Below are 18,887 nucleotides of genomic sequence, written 5' to 3'. Positions count from 1 at the left end.
ATTTACAGTGGCAAATGTATTCAAACACTTAAACCACATTTATATACTTGATATAACAAAACTTTTGCATTCTGGTGAGTGATAACTTCTCTTCAGAATGACAAATGATGATAGTTGTGGCTTATGACATTCTATACCATGGATTTCATTAGTTTCATAAGTTATTTCAGATTCATTGGAGTGCAATTTGCAAGACAGACAAACAAACAAATAAGAGGATATTCAATAGTAAGGGCTAATGTTTGCTTTAGAAATGTAATTGAGTAAAAGTACAAGTATTTAGTACTTAAGTGATGTGCAAAAATAATAATTAATAAGTATTCCTTTATAAAAATTAAGTTCAGGCATAAAAAAATCCACATTAAAAGTTATTGTAAAAATATATGTGAAGTTCTGTGAACATGTTTGAATGAATCCATTATTGGCTGGAATGTGGAGAATCTTCATCGGACCCCTAAAAAGCATTTTAAAACTATACAAATAAAGACTTTAACAGTAATGGCAGTGGTCTTGTAAAATTACACAATGAATCTTGTCGAGACAGACCAACTGAAGTCCTAATTACCACATTTATGGTACATGGGAAAAATGTCTGGGATTGTAACGTTAACATTATAGAACAATTTGTTCAACAATAAATGTTATTAAACCAGTGTGTCATCTTTCATAGGAAGTAAAAAAAATTTTTTTTTAAAATGAGTGAAGTACATTTTCCGTGCTTGCCCTTGACCAGTAATAGCTCAAGTTTCTCAAATAAATGCTGCAGGCCTCCCAAAAGACTCATAATGTCTCAACCAAACAAAGTGGTGGTCCTACTTCAACACTCAGAATTTTTCTTGCCTTATAAGGGTGATACCCATCTGTTGACTTGATTTATTCGGAAATCCTCTTTCTCAATATGTACAGCAATTTCAGTGATACAGTGATGCAGTAAAGTGTAGGAGATTTACATGTACCGTATATACAAGATCGTGATGTTGAATTTAAAGGAAATGGTGGGGCCTATTCTTACACAGTGAGGGATCATGTACAGTCAGTTGATCACTATCCCAGAATAATCAGGTCTGAATAAATGAATATAACACATTGATTTTAGTTTGAAATTATATTGATATAATATTTTAGTATGAGAGAAATGAAACAAGTAAACCTGGCTGGGACAACCATCAGTTATACAGGTGCCGATATACATTATATACATTTTGTATTGGATTGACTGAAGTGTGGATCCACTGTTGAGTTTTTAGCTTCATTAACAGCGATGGTGCATATAGATCACTGCAGCCACATCAGGCCCGAAACCAAGAAAAACACACTTTTAGAACGGTGTCCTTGTTCATTGTATGGAGTAGCTTGGACATTCTGTGTGTCCCACGAATGAAAGAATCAGGGTGAGTAAACTGATGGAATTTCATTTTTGGGTTTTATGTCATTCTTGTTGCTATTATCTACATGTTCAGCACCGTCTGTTCATTTCAATTCTTCTAATTCGGCAGAAAAGATTTATGTCACTGTCAAAACTAAATATATCAAATGCTAGATTCCCAGAGATAGTGGGATAATGTGCTGCCCTCGTGTTTTTCCATGATTCACCCATGATGCCATGATTAAATCCAAAGGAATTTTCCTCAGACTGCCAGCTGGGTCAAATCGGCCATGGCATGATCACACAGTTTCTATTTTATCCCTATAGTTAAAAGGTTCTGCTGCGAAAAGCTTGCGTGAAATGTGACGTGAAAAGGAAAGTATCTGTCATGTCTGCTGAACATCAAGAGGTTTTTGTAATACCAATAGGTTTGTTTATTTTCTGAAGAAATTGAGTGAGTGTTGTTTGCATCTAGTGAGTTGGTTAAGCCTCTATGATTTTCGATATCTGGTTAATATAAATGTTATAAATGTGGGTTTTAAAAAAAAAAAACTTGTTTTATTGTCTGCCAAATGAAAATCATAAGTCTAGCCTATTTTAAGAAAAGTAAAAGCACATTCTCCTCAACAAGTCACAGAAATGTCTGTAGCACAAATATTGTGAGGAACAGACTTGTTCAAATCATAACCCTGTGTATGAACAATAGCAATAACGATGCTTGTCTCAGCAAGTCATTATTTGTTCCTCTGAAATGGGTTATGAAGGCATATAATGCTTTGATCTCAGCTATGCTTTAAAACATCATGTCTTCTATAAAACTCTCTGGTTCGCATCAAGAATTCAGAAAAGCAGCCTCTAGCCACAGCAAACAAAGACAACAGGACAGCCATTGCTCTCTCTGGCTGTTGATGTTCATGCGATCAGGGATGAGACGTGTTTGATGTGATCTGATATTAACAGTTCATATGGAACCACGAGAAAGATGTTAATCGAAACTGACATCAATGTTCTGTCAAATGAACCCCTGATCAAATGGTTTAGCTTTGTTCTGGAATATTGGATATCTTAATCAATGTAAATGCTATTTGTAAAGCACTTTCACTGAGCACACATACCTAAATATTAGTGAACTGAAGTTTTCTCTAGGGAACTGAAGTCAGTCATGCCTTCTAGTACTTCTACTGGTGTATTCACTCATTATAGTTTATTTATTGGCACTTTGTTTATGCATTGGCAATTTTCACATTAACATAGGCCCTGTCAGAATTATTAAAGTCCCCCTGTGTTGAAAATCCAGCTTTTAATATTGTTTATATGTCTATGGGGTGTTTTTAATCTGCTTTAAGACAAAGCATGTGTAAATTCATAAGTTGACAGCATTGCTGAGTATTTTCTCCTTAAAACTGCAGTGAACCAAAGACAGTCTCAAAAACACGCTTTAAAGTCTGAAGTCATTTGAACACATACAACAGCAATATGGTGTATCTAGATCTCAGTTTTTCCGGTATTTACAATTACGACATTTACTCTGTACTACTTTTGGTTCTAGTTCACAGCTTCCTAAGTCAGCAGACGTACACTGCATGGTAATGTCGGCATATGGGAAGGGCCATGAAGCATCAGTGTACTATTCCTGGTTGATTCAAAGTCTTGGTGATGGAGCTTCACTAGCTCTTAAGAAAATATGGGAAAGAGATCTGAATTTGATATTCGATGATGAGGAATGGAATAGAGTTTTAAAGAATGTCAAAACGGCATCTAGGGATGCAAAGATACGCCTTATTCAGTTTAAGATTGTGCACCGTTTTTACTGGACTCCTTCCAGACTGTATAGACTTGGATTAAAAGATACACCACATTGCTGGAGGTGTAATACTGGGGATGGAGATTTAATTCATGCTCTGTGGTCCTGTACAAAAATTCAGGATTTTTGGAAAAAAGTTCATAAACACATTTGCCCAATTTTGGATACTAATATTTCATTATGCCCTCAATTGTTTATTTTAGGGGGATGGTCAGATAATGCAATAAGAGACAAGCACATAATGCACTGGGTACTAACCAGTTTATTGATTGGCAGACAAATAATTCTTAGGAGTTGGAAGTCAGAGGAGGCCCCTTCTTTTCAAGAATGGTCAACAGAACTAGGTAGAGTGTCGGCATTTGAAAAAATGTCTTATAAACAGACTGATAAAGTAAATCTATACTTTAAGAAATGGTCCAGATACTTAAATTATTTGGAAAAGGGGAAGTAATAATTATATAAGAAACTTGCTCACACTCAAAAACCTAACTTGTGTTGGAATATGTATACTATTCTTTTATTTTATTTTTTTCCTCACCATTGTATGCCGGGAGTTATCTCAATTGTACTTATTTGTGTAGTTGTGACCGTGGGGTGGGGTGGGGGTTACTGAGAAAAAAAAAAAAAAAAAAAAAAAAAAGTTGATTCTGTACAGATTTATTGTGTTGCATTCTGGAAAGTTTGAGAATCAATAAAAAAAATGTCAATCGAAAAAAAAAAAAAACACGCTTTGAAATCGCTGGTGTTTCTGACCAGCAGTAACCAATCAGTACCCTGTACCTTGTAACCAATCAGATCAACGTGTGATCGTCAACCAGTGGATCTCTGAGCTGTGTGAGTGAGTGGAGGTGGGGCTCATTTGCATATTCATAGAACCACGTATACTAAATGAGGCACGAGTGTAAAGTTACATTCAAGAAATTTTAAGGCATAAACATGAAGAATTTTTTTCAAGACAAAAATGTTAAAATATGTCATTTTTGTGATCAAAGATGAGTTTTAAGGGATAAAATTATTGACTACAAGGGGATTAACATTATAAAGTTTCTGTCATTGCAAGAAGCGTAAAAGTTTAAACTTTTTTTTTCAAACACATACTGGGGAAATCATATACTGTATCTTTTTTGTCACAGGAAGTTGTAAATCTGACTGAACTCCCACCTAGAGAAAGTATCATTTTTGTGGTAGCATGTTTCCGTGTGGTGCTCGCTCCCAAAGCTCAACAGATGGGCTAGATTTTGAATGAATTATCCATGCCATGTCATACGCATTTTATTTGTATAATATTTGTCCATGCAGCTACGGTTTGTAATATTCTATTCTATTCTATTCTATTCTATTCTATTCTATTCTATTCTATTCTATTCTATTCTATTCTATTAAAACCACATAACACAAAGCTAAACATATTTGCACAGTATAAAAAATCATGCTTATAACATCCTTTATTTTGATATGATTTACGCTTATTTTGATCACACATATTAACTCAAACTAGAAAGGCATTTTATCCTATGTGGTCATAGTGGACCATGGTGATAAGACCAAATAGTGAACCAATTTGTAGTTTATTTAAAGTCCCCCTGTAGTCAATCATTTTATCCCTTAAAACTCATATTTGATCACCAAAATCACATATTTAAAAGTTTTTTTGTCATGCCTTAAAATTGCTTGAATGTAACTCTACACCCTTGCCTCATTTAGTATGCACGGTTCTATGAATATGCAAATGATCCCCGCCTCCACTCACTCACTCAGCTCAGAGATCCACTGGTTGACGATCACACGTTGATCTGATTGGTTACAAGGTAGTTTTTGACGTCAGAAACACCAGCGATTTCAAAGCGTGTTTTTGAGACTGTCTTTGGTTCACTGCAGTTTTAAGGAGAAAATACTCAGCAATGCTGTCGACTTATGAATTTACACATGGTTTGACTTAAAGCATATTAAAAACACCAAATAGACATATAAACGACATTAAAAGATTGATTTTCACCACAGGGGGACTTTAACCTAATTTATTAAGCTTTAACTATGTATTTTAAAAGAACTTTTGTATTATTCCATGTATCTTGGAAATGATGATAGCATAATTAATTCATAACTTTTAGGCCTGCTCAAACACTGCTTGACACTTGGAGTATATAAGGACTGAACTTTCTCTTTTACGTTTGCAGTTGAAATACAGGTGAACACACCTTAAATACCTATGCCAAAGAATTTTTCTATACAACTAGACATGAAACATTGTTGTAAACGTTCACATGTCACAAGTCTTTCTGGTAGAAATACAACACTACAGACAAAATTACACTGAAATAAAGGCCTACATGAATAATTTAACATGTTCAGGGATTCTGTATAGCTGCATTTTAAAATATATTAAGTGGGCATTCAAAAGTAGCAATGTATTGTGCAATATTTATTTGTTTGTTTGTGTGCAAGTGATATAAATATATCACACATATTTCATTTAGTTCACAAACAACTGAGAGTGATGACCTAAATATGATTTTCATATACAATATTAATCATAAAAATCTGCATTAGTAACTTACTTTTCACGTTCCGAGGGTCTCGGCTCATTTTGAGACTTGTGAATTCAGTGAATCGTGGAGACTCGCTCTGACCGGATCATTGAATCAGTGAGTTGTTGACTCGAGAACAGATCCAATTCACGAATGAATCGTTCAGTGCGTTTTGTGAACCGATTTAACAGGTTAATTGAAAAAAGAATCAGCTCTTCTACACTTCAAAATAACGAGAAATGACATGTTTTTATGAAATGTAGTGGAGTAAAAAGTATGATATTATGCTTTGGAATGTCGTGAAGTAAAAGTAAAACTTTCCCAAAATAAAGTACAGATACTTGAAAAAATGTAGGCATACTTCAGTATAGTAACAAACTAAAAATACTTAATTACTGTGTCCATCACTACTAATAACACATATTTCGATCATGAAAACTCTCAGAAGAGTTTAAAGGGATACTTCACCTCTGGGAAGATGAATGTGTATTTAAAATAGGTCATTTAAGTAGAAGAAATGTGAAGAAATTTTTTTATTTGGAGCTTTCTAGACTGAGAAAACCCAGAAAATTTATTTTTGGCTTATGTGGATGAAAGACAACAAATCCCAGAATGCACTTGCTTCGCTGCCTTAGGAGGCCACGCCTACCGGTAAGGGAGCGCAGTTGAAAACAAACAACAAGGCTAGCCTACGTGATGAGTTTGCCAGGGATTTAGAGATAGCCCAAAATGTCCGGGATTCGGCTTTTGCGTTCTACAGTCGCCATTCATTCATTATGTTTAGTGTGGCGAGCAGGACGAGGCTGACGGCCGCAGGAGAACGGCGCGAGGCCGGTGGCGTGATTACTGAGACGCGCCGGTCTCGCATCTCTCACGGAGGAGCGGGAATTTTCTTAGCAATGGTAAAACGCACATCAACCGATCACTTGTTAAGCGTTCATGTAAACACTACATTCAGATTCACCAATCGGAATGAATTCATTTAGATTGAAACAAAAGGTGTGCATGTAAACAATGAATGGCGACCGCAGAACGCAAATGCTGAATCCCGTACATTTTGAGCGATCTCGACGGCCGGACAAGTCCGGGAAAAGGAGGATGGTAACCCCTACTACTCAGCTTTCTCCACAGAACAAGAGCCTGCTAGCTTAGCTTCCAAAGAAAGACGGCTGACACTGTGTACATTCTGTGAGTGAGATCCGACCCTCTATGGGCGGGCTGAAAACATGCGGAACAACGCCATCTACTGGCTGTAGTCTTTAGCCTCTGGCCAGAAAATCCTCCGATGACGCAAAATGACGATTTTTGCGTCATCGGAGGATTTTTTCCAGACAAAAAATACATAAATCTCTCGTCTCAGGGGGATATGAGGGTGGAAAGCACGGTAATTCGAAAATACTACAGGTTTTCTACTAATACAAAGCTTAATGCTAAATCCTGAAGTATCCCTTTAAGAATGTTAATGGATATGAGAGCATTACTGAATTTGGTCTTGACTGAATAGATCTGCGACCCACGCTGCTGCTGCAGAGCAAGTGTGGATTGTCTGCGTATGGACAGATGCTGTGAGCATGTCAAATATTCTGACGCTGCATAAACAGACATCCATAAATCCCGTAGCAGATCTCGGCAGGTGGAGCTGGGGGAGGTGGAGGGGTTCAGAGGAACTCTGACGGTGCATTCACACGGGACGTCGGCGTTAACGCTTCTCATTTACTTTGAATGTGTGACGTCATGCATTGCTGACCTGCATTGTCGGTTCTGTTGTGTCGCTGGCGTTGCTTGCAGCAGAAGTTGAAAAATGTTCAACTTTTCAAGTGCCAACGCAGGCGTCAGCCAATCAGATCGCCTTTATGCACATACCCTACCCAGTCCAAGCTGGAAGTAATGTGATTGGCTGTTGTCACTATGGCCCTGTTTACACCTGGTATTAAGATGTGTTTTGGTCGATCAGATCACAAGTGGACGATGCTACAGTAAATACAGGAGTAAACGGGGTCTAAAATGTTTTAAGCTTGTCCACTTTTGACCACTTTCAGAGGTAGTTGAAAAAACATTCGACCGGATTGCTTTCGTAGTGTAAACGCTCATGTGATCGAATGCATCCGAACAGCCACAAAAGACCGTCTTCTCTCCACATACTGACCTCATGCATAAACATTATGAGAAGAGCTCTAGCCAGTCGGGATTTAAACTTTGGCTGGAGACTCAAGTTTGGTTTGAAGAGGAAAAATGGACCAAGCACAATGTTCTTTCATCATTCCTGATTTCTAACACACATTTCTCACAGCGTTCGGCTGGTCTTTCATCTGTCAGAGCAGAAACGAAAGCTGCTGCTCTCCGTATGTCTTTCCGTTGCATTCATATGTAAATTGTGTGAGCTTATTTCGTTTTTTTATAGACCCTCCCCTAGAAATCAGGACAGAAATGGTTGGAAGTGAACAAAAGAGACAGATTAAAACACCAGGTGTAAATGGGAATGCAAATGTTTTCCCTGTTTATTTGTGATCCGATCAACCAAAACGCTTCTTAATCCCAGGAGTAAACAGGGCCTTTGACGGTCACATCAGAACCAAGCTTCAGAAACACCCTCCGTCAGACGCCCCGTGTGAATGCACTGTGAGAGCAAGCCATACGACCTGCGAACACTCAACCAGACTATTTAAATGTTGAGCAAGCAATCTCAGTGGCTGCAGAATCAGCAGTGGCCAGTCAGCTTGTGCAGTTGTAAATGATGTGATTTCTAGCCGATTGCATGTAAAGGAACTATCAGCCTGCTAAATATACTAGATATTTAACCTAAAGGCATGTTACACAGGCTTCTTGTTCTGTATTTGAACACAATAACCTGCAATTACCCTGAAACTTAAACGCACAATTATGGGGTCTATAGTGTGGATGCATAAACCGTGGTGCAGTAAATTGAAAAACGTATTTGATAATCATCTTCTATGACATAATCTCCTGAGCGACTAAACATTTCCTAGCTAGGCTTTGAAAGTACTGTAATTGCACACTAATGTGGTACTCTGTTTCTTTTTTTGAGTTAGACAGAATAAAAAAATAAAAATAGGAGGTGAAACGATCAAAGTTCTCCACTTTCCTTTGAGACAGATGAAAGAGTTGAGGAAGTGCAAAGAGGTATGGAGCGTCTGTGGCTAACGCATTTAAAGCATTTTTTTCGTTGAGATGGAGAAAAACAGCCCGCATAAAACAATCAGCTCTAATTGAGAGCACATGTATTTGAGGAAACACCATTAAAACAGGAGACCCCTTGGGGGACTTCAGAACAAGCAACAGACTGAGGGTGTAGCTAGGGTTTCGGCCGGAAACGTTATGAATAAATGTTCATTGTGAAGGACATGTGGTTTAATTCTCAGGAAAAGATGGATTTTTTTTAGGCCTTCCTATTAATTCCTGTTGCTTAGTATTTTTCAAAGCGGTAGTAAACCGTTTTCTGTAAATGTGCCAGACTGATTCATTAGCCGCTATAGGGAAATAAGAAGAAAGTGTCTTAAACCCTAAAACTGTTCACGCTACAAATCAGTGTGTTTATCATTACGACAATACATTCAAATAATATGTTAAGAAATACCAGCAGCATAATGAACTGTTTTGTACAGTTAAAAATAACTTGAAAAGCGAATGACACCAGAAGCCAGACACGTTACGTGAATAATAAGGTGGATTGGCTGGTGATAAAAGTCTTAAAAGACTTTTCAATGACTTATGGCTGTTGTTAGTGTTTCTCAACACCACTTTTATGTTGAATTTATGTTGTCAGAAATACAAAAAAAAATGGGTCACCCATGGAGGTTTGGATGTAACGTTTTAGCCTAAAAATGGTTCAAAATGGCTTGAAAATATTTGCCCCTGCAGTGGACAACAGCATCAGAGAGTTCAAATTTGATGGAAAAATACTGAAATGTAGGATTTTACATGTACAGTGTCAAAGCAAGTATAGTATTGGAAATGGAGAGTTATATAATTCAGCATTCCAGACTTTTGGCAAGTTGCTCCCTCTTTTCATTTATTCAGATCTCCTCAATGTTCCTTTGATGGAATGTTTTGGGACGAGCTGTTCAGAAATGTCATGACAATGAGCCTTTAATGTGTCAAATCAATCTCAGAGCACAAACAGTGATTTCTTCCAATGATTACCTGCAGTTTTAATGAAGCAGAACCAAACTTATCTTAATGAACGTCTTTGGCATTTACAGCAACACCTGAACTCCTCCACGTTATTGTTTTCTTTGGAAATACAAGATCCGCTGCTTTATAGAGGTCGCCTGAAGTGCTTTATTACACTGTAAAAACTGGCAACTTGCAACTGTTACCTTAAAGAGCCACTTCTTCCTGATGTAACCCCAGAAAAACAGCTTTGTCTTTATAAATGAATGTATTTGGTGGATTCAGTGACGTTAAAGGGATGGTTCGGAGTAAAATCAACATAGGGTCCTTTGCACCATGACCTCGAGCCAAACCTTTTTTCACAATATAGAACCTTTGGTCCAATTTTATATTAACATATTGGTCCAAGTTTTTACATTGTATTTATATTTTAAAAAATAGCTGTTACACATTGACCCTTCCCTTACAACTCAACTCTTAAACCACACCACCCAACCTGTCTCTAACCTTACCCGTTTCCCATCTCAGTGGCACCAAAAGGGTTTTGCAATACAATATGAACATTGTACTTCTTTTTTGACGCAACTACATAATAATAGACACCTAATTTAATTCCATGGATATTAAAGTTTCTTCATGACATCATAGATACCAATAAAGGTTTTCAAGAGGGCACCATAAAGTCCCTGTTATACATGAACATAGAACTTTTGATTAATATGCATCAGAAAACACAACTGTGAATTGAAATTGTAAACAGCATTATTGTCTCTGCAAAGGTATTTCAAATTAATGTATGTTTCATACGTAAGAAAATGTATCGGATTATTAAAAGTAGGGATGCACAATATCGGTATCGGCCGATATATATATTCATTTTTAATGTTATCATTATCGGCCCAATGATTTGGCTGATAAATAATTCCTTCAGCTGAGACCCTTCAGATGCACACTGTTCTCCATTATGGTTTTGAATCACTTGAAATATGATTGAAATCACTTATTGAAAATACAGTAAAGTGCAATATGTGCAGCGTAAATATAGGCTACATAAAATTATAATGAGAACATTGTTATAATTGTGTGTTTGGGACATGGCTTTTAATGGTGAGACTTTTGTTTTTGTGATCAGGCTCTCAAAAATTCTCTAAAAATTTGGATTCAGATTTATCGGCCAATGTATCGGTTATCGGCTTTCAAATATAAAGAATTATCGGTTATCCTTATCAGCCAAAATTTTCATATGGGTGCATCCCCAAAAAGTTTCTTTGAATTTCATTTCTATCACAATCCTATTTGTTACCTCAATTCAAACTGAGGAACTGAATTTCATTTTAAATGTAAACTAAATATGAAAGAACAGATCACAACAGCAATTAAACATTTTCAGTAGTTTTATTGAAAAATGCCTCTTCTGATTCAGAAATAAATAAGAAAATAAGGCTGTGGAATTCACAATGTGCAATTCAGACATGATAAAAGCTATTCTATGTCCGTAGACTTGCAACAAATTCCAACTGCATTTCAACTGATATCACTGGGAAAAACAACTATATTCTGGTGTAAACGTCCTTACTAAATATACAACACAGGCATGCAATTCCTCTTTTGGAGCGAGTTGGTATACAACAGATAAATATTTGGTTTAGGATAACAAAACAAAAGCCAGGTCTACGAATCAAGTGAAGTGAGAAAAAGAACAACAACAAATTGCACCGCAGCAAGCACGTTTACACTTCGCAAACTCTCAAATGTGCAAGAATCAGTTCATAGTGTTATAGGACATATTACTGAACAAATACAAAATGCAGTTATGTTACAAGCAAAGACACATTGTGGAACCGTCGGCAAGCACACGAGGAAAAGAGAGTTGGATATCCGCCTCTCCACTTGACTGTGTTAAAAGATGCAGTTTTTGACAGTACAGAAGATACACTTTCCCTTTATGTTTCTATTCTTTCAGCTTCCTGTCTTGATAGCGATCTTTTTCCACGCTGGTTTCGCAAACCTGGCGACTGTGTCTCGATATCTTCCGACGGCTGGGCTGGAATGGGCACTACGTAGGTTTCAGGTTCTGGCTGGTAGGGGCCTGCTTGGAAATATTATTTGGCCAGCTGATCATGTGCTTTTGGGTTCCAACATGTCATTTCAACTCTTCATTTATACATAGTGTTAATAATAATAATAAAAAATAAAAAAAAACGTCTACATTAACCAAATACTAAATCCATTCCGCAGTTGTCCACAACTTTGCGTTGGATTTTTCCTCCTAGACTATAACTAGAACTACTCAAACATACATGTATAGAAAGAATGCATTCGTGTAAAAATTTGCTGATCTCTGTGAGGTATCGCACAATTCTATAAATCACAATACAAAAAAACCCGAATTAAAGAAAAACGCACACCGAAAACTTCATGGTTGCATATACTAATGGCACACACTACATTTGTAACCTGAGCGTTGCCTACACGTATCATGGAAGGTGAAAAATGAAACGTCAGCGATCAGCAAGAAGCAAGTTATCAGGTGCAAGCTTGATGACTGATGTTAACATGTTTACTTCTAACCCACTGTGTCATCCATTTAACATTTACAAGGCACAATTAGTTTATTTACAGTCATTTCCCCCTCATAAAGAGCAACCACTGTTGAACACTGTTAACATAAACGCTCAATGTTAGTAGTTTCACATGCGTCCTCAGCAAAACGAAGCTCTTTCTTGCTGCTCTAGATGCAAACAGGCCACGGGTACGAAACCATCACTGGCTCCAGTATGATATAGTAGCGCTCAGCTGGTGTTAGTGGCAGTCCAGTCCTTTCTTTGGTTTGATTGGTTTTTTTTTTGTGTGTGTTTGTTTTATAGTTGGCCAGCAAATATTCAGAAATCATATCCATGGTGGTTATCCTTATTAGCTCATGAGCGAGTGCTAACTTCAGGTAAGGGATCAGGCAGTCTAGATAGCATACTACGCAAAACCTGAAATGGGTTAAAGAGTGGGTTAGTTCAGTGGCAAAACGACTTCCTTCAAGTGTAAACATGCCGTTCTTGATAGATTAGCTATATTGTTAAGCAATCATTAGTCGCTTGTAATAGAGCTCTGTTCCAAACCACAGTGAGCTGCCTAGATAATATGTAATGCTCTTCTTCATTTTGTCATTTCATCTGAATATGAACACCGAAAAGTTTTGAGGTTAAATGATCTAAATTTGTGTTTTGGGAAAATGGCAATCTGTGACAATGGATTATGTTGAACAACAATGTTTTTGTGTCTATTTGTGGACACATTCATGATTTTAGATTTGTGAAGTCAAAAATATTGTTGTTGTTTTTTTTTTAAGCGAAAAGATAAAAGTAGACCCTTGGGGTAAGATGGGACAGAAGTGGCATGTTGTTAATAGTGTTATTATTTTTCAGTTTATTACTTATTGTAATTCATGGGGTTGTTCAATAATTCCATGAGTTTGAAGTACATTTCAGACATCTGCGCTATTCTTTAAAAGTAATTCTGTTTCAAAATCATCAACTGAAACGGTGACGTTTAATTAGCACCTCTCCGACGGCACGTTTTGACAGTGTCAATAGCTTCGTTTACCTTTTGAAATTGTTCCGATTGCTGAATCTGAACATACTGTTTACATGAACACTAAATAAAGCGATGGGGTTGATGTGTGCGTTTATATATCACAAGCTTCAAAGCGGAATTGATCTTATGACACTGCAGGGATATACTGAGTTTCCTCCTAACACTGCTTCAGACTTAATATGTATCTATGATCAGGAGACTACGAGCACACAAAGCTTTGTGCAAATGTTTCTATTCATTTCCCTTAATAACTAATTATATCTTAATATATTACAGTTTGCACATTGTTCTTAAGATTGTCCATCTTACCCTATATTTCAGCAAAATGAAAAGTAATTGGTTTGTGTTTACTGTTTTGCCCAAATATTTGCGTGTGCTTTGTATTATAATCAGGGTTTGAAATCAACACCCCCCAACCGCCAAATGCAGGTAAAAATCCACTGTGGCGGGTAATGCCGTCAAATCACGAGCCAATTTGGCGTGTTTCTTATTATGTTTACTCACTTTGCTGGGGATGTTCGTGTAAGCCAAATCTGCTCAGATTTAGTGCAAATACATCATGATATATAAAATACAGCAGATTGCACAGAATCTGCGCATATCTGGCTTACTTGAACACACACACCACTACGCAACAAATAACGGCACGCTTGTTCATTTGCTTTGAAGCGATAGCAAAGATTTAAAGCATTTGGTTAAAAGAAAAAACATTGTTAATTTCCAACATCCTACATTTTTTTAATGTTCTTTGCACTGAATTGATCTGAATTGAGGATGAAAGAGGAAGGGAGGAGATGGCTGGATGACAGGATTTTGTTTGAATAAGAAATGAATGTATGAAATCCAAATTTTATAATATAAGCTGTGACGTAGTTAATCTGGAATTTCTTTCTTTTTTTGACTTGTAGAAGTTCTGATTGGCCGGAAACTTAAAAATGTAGTAGCCAAATTGGCCGGTGAGTGAAAATTAAATTTCAAACCCTGATTATAACGCTTATTAGAGTGTCACAGTGCTGCAACATGCTAATTCTAAATTCCAGTGGAAGCATTGCTATTTGTGTCGTTGCCTATGAAGAGTGTTGATTCAGATGTTCATTCAGAATGTTGCCTTAGAAGGTAAACCCCTTGACGAGAGCTCACTAGGTTTGGGAACAGAGCTTTTCAATCAACCGTACTGTAACCGTACCTGGGTAACCTTGTCCATTGTAAGGCATGCCGACACACTGGGAGGAGTCGCAGTATCCCGGAGGTCCAGGCGGTCCTCTGACTCCAGGCCCACCCTGCCGTCCCGGTGGGCCACGGGGCCCCGCTGAGCCTGAGGGACCAGGGGGCCCGGTCTGAGACTGCCCTGGTGGCCCTGAAAAAAAACAGAGGAGGTGTAAGAAAGTGTCCTTTAGTTTTCGCCTCTAGGTTTCCTCTGGATGTGGGAGGGGAAAACTGATTTCAAGCACTGTAATTTAACTATTTTGACTGCTTAATTAAAAGGAAGAAGGGGCGAGTTACCCAATGCCCCCCCCCCCCAACCCTTTTCTGTCTAGACGGTATAAACCGAACTGGAATGCTGTCCCTCGACTCGCTCTTGTGCACTCTGATGTCAGCACATGTGTTGTCAATAAAGCCTCCACAGAAAACACAAGTCAAACTACAAACAGTGAGTCACCGCAAGCTTCCTCCTACTGTACGTATACGACGGCTGTGTATTTCATTCAGAGAGAGCTCTTGGCATTGATTCCACTTCTTTACAGTTTTCTGCGAGAGGCTCACTCTTGCAAATGCTGGATAGCAACTGAACGTGTCCCCCTGGAGAAAGTTGTTGAACAGCGTGTTGTTGGAGTTACCATGGAGCCGATAATTCATTCAGACTCTTTGTGTTGCGCTGGGATGACTGTATCAAGAGTGACTGAGCTCAAAACTTGTCTGTACAAATTCCCTCTATTAATAACTGGATTACTTTGGTCTTCTGATCATAAATCAGCATGGAAACTACCATTCTGGCCAATTTTGCTTCTTATGATAATGGAAGCGCCTTGTTTACGGAAAATAGAATTATGTCCAGGCTTTTGTGTTTATTAGGTTGCTGATTATTATTGTTATAACTTCTGTGACAACTTCTGCATGGGCCCCTAACAGGAAAGACAATTAATATTCAGAAATATTATCAATTTGAGTTCAATAAAACTATCGGATGAGAATGCATTAAACTGGATAATGACTTGATAACAATTTATTTTGATAGCCCACTTTGGACATTCTACTAACTAGAAGTAAGTTTGCACCAACATGTCAACTAGCAGGCATCAGAGTATTAGCAGACGCTCTGTTTAATATCTGATAAAACTTTATTTTGATGCTCCCCAACTGACATTCAACTGACTATAAGACACTATGTAACTACATGTCAACTGTAGTTCATGTTAACTAAGTTAGTTTACTAATATTAAATAATGAACCTTATTGTAAAGTGTTACCCATTCTAATAACTATAAGTAATTTTGCAACTACATGTCAACTAGCTCTTATTAGAGTATTAGACTGTTAGGTTCGGGTTAGTAGAATAAGTTGGCGTACACATTTGTTAGTTAATGCACTGTGAACTAACATGAACAAACAATGAACAGCTGTATTTATTAACTAACATTAACAAAGATGAATAAATACTGTAATGTGTTACTCATTGTTAGTTCATGTTAGTTAATACATTAACTAATGTTAACTAATGAACCTTATTGTAAAGTGTTACCGTAGAATATATAAAGTGGACCATTGAAATAAAGTGTAACCAATGACGCTATTGTCTTTTGAAGTGGTTTCCTGACTGATCTTTGCAACATTTCCACTGTTATCAAACTATATTAAATCAACATTGAACTAAATTGAGCTGATTAATGACTCTATTGTCTTCTGTAGAGATGCTTATAGCTACATTGCATTTGTTTCACATTTGATGAACTTTTGCTCAGAAAAAAACATGGCACTGTAAATCAGGCCATGCTGTGGAATCTAGGAATGTTAATCATAAGAGGATTTCACTTAATGGTTCTGTTAACGCTTCTTTAAGTAATTTTGAGCCAGAAAAAATGGCCAGTGTTTAGACAACAATTCTTATTGAATTCACTACCAGTCAGATTATGAGATTATTTTAACTGAACAGTCATTCATTTTGACTATTGATTCACAAAAATAAGCTAACAAGAAATAAGCGTGCTGATTGCCATGACATTGCCATGGCTCTGGTGCTTTGTCCACATCGACTGAGGAACACAGATGTTCCAGAACTGCTAATGGAACCGAATGTCTCAATGTATTTATATTTGTTTAAATGGAAAGAGAACGGGGGCCGGATTCACAAAACACTCTTAAGAATACAATTCTTGCCAATAGACTTAAGACAGGCTGCTTTGTTGACATTGACAATTCTTATTTTTATATAATATTGCTGAATTCATTATAAATGATTTGTACGTACATGTCATTATCGTTTTTTTAATTAATGTGCAGAGGGGCGGGGCTACCTGTCACTCACATGAGATCCACCAATAGCAAACTACAACAACCATCCCATCAATTCCCCATGGACAAAATCAAGTCCCGCCCTGCATTTGTTCTTGTTCCAGAAGCCGTTTCACATGGATATACGTCATAATAGGGAAGAAAAGACGATCACAACTTCTGTTTCATGCTGACTTTAAAAATAACTAATTAAAATACACAAAGCGCAAGTCTTCAGCAAGAACCGGCAAACAATCAGATAACACTAAAGCCTGTCGTTTTCTTCTTAGCAAAAAAAATAATCAAAAATTCTTAATGCCCCGATATACTCATGACGAAGATCTTTTTCGTTCTTCGCTTGGGGGTAAAAAGATGTTTGCGGAAAACATCCTTCTGATGAATATGAACTGCAGTTTTCCTCTCAATAACAAAATAAACACAATATAAAAATGACAGCGGTGCTAAAACAGCAGTAAAGAAAGCATCTGATCATAGTGATATGTTTGCAGCATCTCTGCAATTCAGCATTCCAGCCAAGTCACGTCTATTTATATAGCACTTTATACAATAAATTGTTTAAAAGTAAGCAGCTTTACAGTATTGAACACGAAAATAACAGTGTCAGTGTCTCTTTTAATTCTTCAATGTCCACGATAAAGCGGCTCTCCAGTGTTGTCATGTTTTTACTCACTGACATCTGACCTTGACGGACTGAACAGAAGAAATTAACCGGAGAAGGCGGAGTCTCAGAGCCACGCCCACCTATTACATCATCTTCACATACGTTCACATACGTGAACTTTTCTAGAAGTTTTATGATTTTGTTTTGAAATTCCATCACACCAGTTCATTCTTCAATTTCAAGTATGTCAGGGCCTTTAAGATTTTTTCAAGAATTGCACTTAGGAACATTCTTACAAACTACTTGGAATTTATCTTAAGAAATTTCTCAACTTGAATCCAGCCCCTGATTCTCAATTCTATCTAAAGAGGCTAAAGAGGCACACATTAACAGCACATGACAGAGAAATACCCAAATTATTTTAATATCTGACACTCAAAAATGATTTGTCTGAATTTTGCTACAGGCCTATTGAGGCAAACACTTCGGCTGATTTCCTTTTCAAACTCTTAAGGTTCTCTTAATCCCAACTGCCACAACACAGTTTGATAAGGGGTTAGCACACTTTTGAGCCAACCTATCCAAACAATCCAGAGGAAAAAAGCTGTTCCTGATGGTCTGGAAAAACTAATACCATCAGTTGCGTAACAGACCATTCATTTCGTAATGATTCATCATCATGTTAATCTGTCATGCCTAAATACTCTCAGAATGATAAACATTGTGATATGGAAATTACCCATCGTAGAAAATCACAGTCGTTAAATACATGTTAACGATCATTAGCATTGGATCCATTAATCAGGAGGTTTTGGATAGGCTGATAGCCTTGAAAAGACAAGTGTGTTCACAAACTCTGGATATAATTAGCAGTGAAATGGAGCGGTTAAAATGAGGTGGCGTTAGGTTACACGAAGACATACCAGGAGGTCCAGGTAATCCTCTCTGTCCTCGAGTGCCAATGCCTGGACTTCCTCGTTCACCCTTCTCTCCCGGCAATCCTAGGATGTTATGGGTAAATGCATTAAAAAAATGGATACCATATGTGACTGATTGGCAGTAACGTCAAACACCAAGTCTATACATCTGGATGATTTTAAGGAAAAATGGTAGACTATCTATTACAATCATGTGCATCAAAGATTTCTCTCAGTTTGTTTGCCTAATTTTAGTTGGGGGAAAAATTTTTAAAATTCAATGATCTACTTTGCACAACAAAACTATTTACACCTTTGGAGAAAATGTCAATCGTGTGCAAACCTTGGCACCACAATGCTAGGGTGGTGTAAAGAGGTTTGTGGCTTCCCAGCTTTAAGTCTCTATGATATTCTGGTCTCTTTCGGTGTAAGTCAATGTTTT

General features: G+C 37.3%; 1 protein-coding gene across 3 annotated transcripts in view; it reads right to left on the bottom strand.

The window, feature by feature from the left end:
* Nucleotides 1–11,205: 11,205 nt before the first annotated feature.
* The window catches only part of col12a1a (collagen, type XII, alpha 1a), an 83,612-nt gene continuing 75,930 nt past the window's right edge, over nt 11,206–18,887 (bottom strand). For 2 of the 3 annotated variants that reach the window (XM_079854330.1, XM_079854332.1), the window contains 3 exons: nt 18,452–18,529; nt 14,604–14,774; nt 11,206–11,918 (listed from right to left, as the gene is read on the bottom strand). In XM_079854330.1, the coding sequence (XP_079710456.1) occupies nt 11,773–11,918; nt 14,604–14,774; nt 18,452–18,529 (395 nt within the window). In that variant the 3' untranslated portion in view covers nt 11,206–11,772. Of the gene's footprint in view, nt 12,811–14,603; nt 14,775–18,451; nt 18,530–18,887 lie in introns of all 3 variants that reach the window. The other variant, XM_079854331.1, reaches the window with a different exon arrangement.

This window comes from Squalius cephalus, assembly GCF_949319135.1.
Source record: "Squalius cephalus genome assembly, chromosome: 20".
NCBI classification, from domain to species: Eukaryota; Metazoa; Chordata; class Actinopteri; order Cypriniformes; family Leuciscidae; genus Squalius; species Squalius cephalus.
Note: the sequence above shows the minus strand (reverse complement) of the source record. Positions and strands in the feature narration are given on the sequence as shown.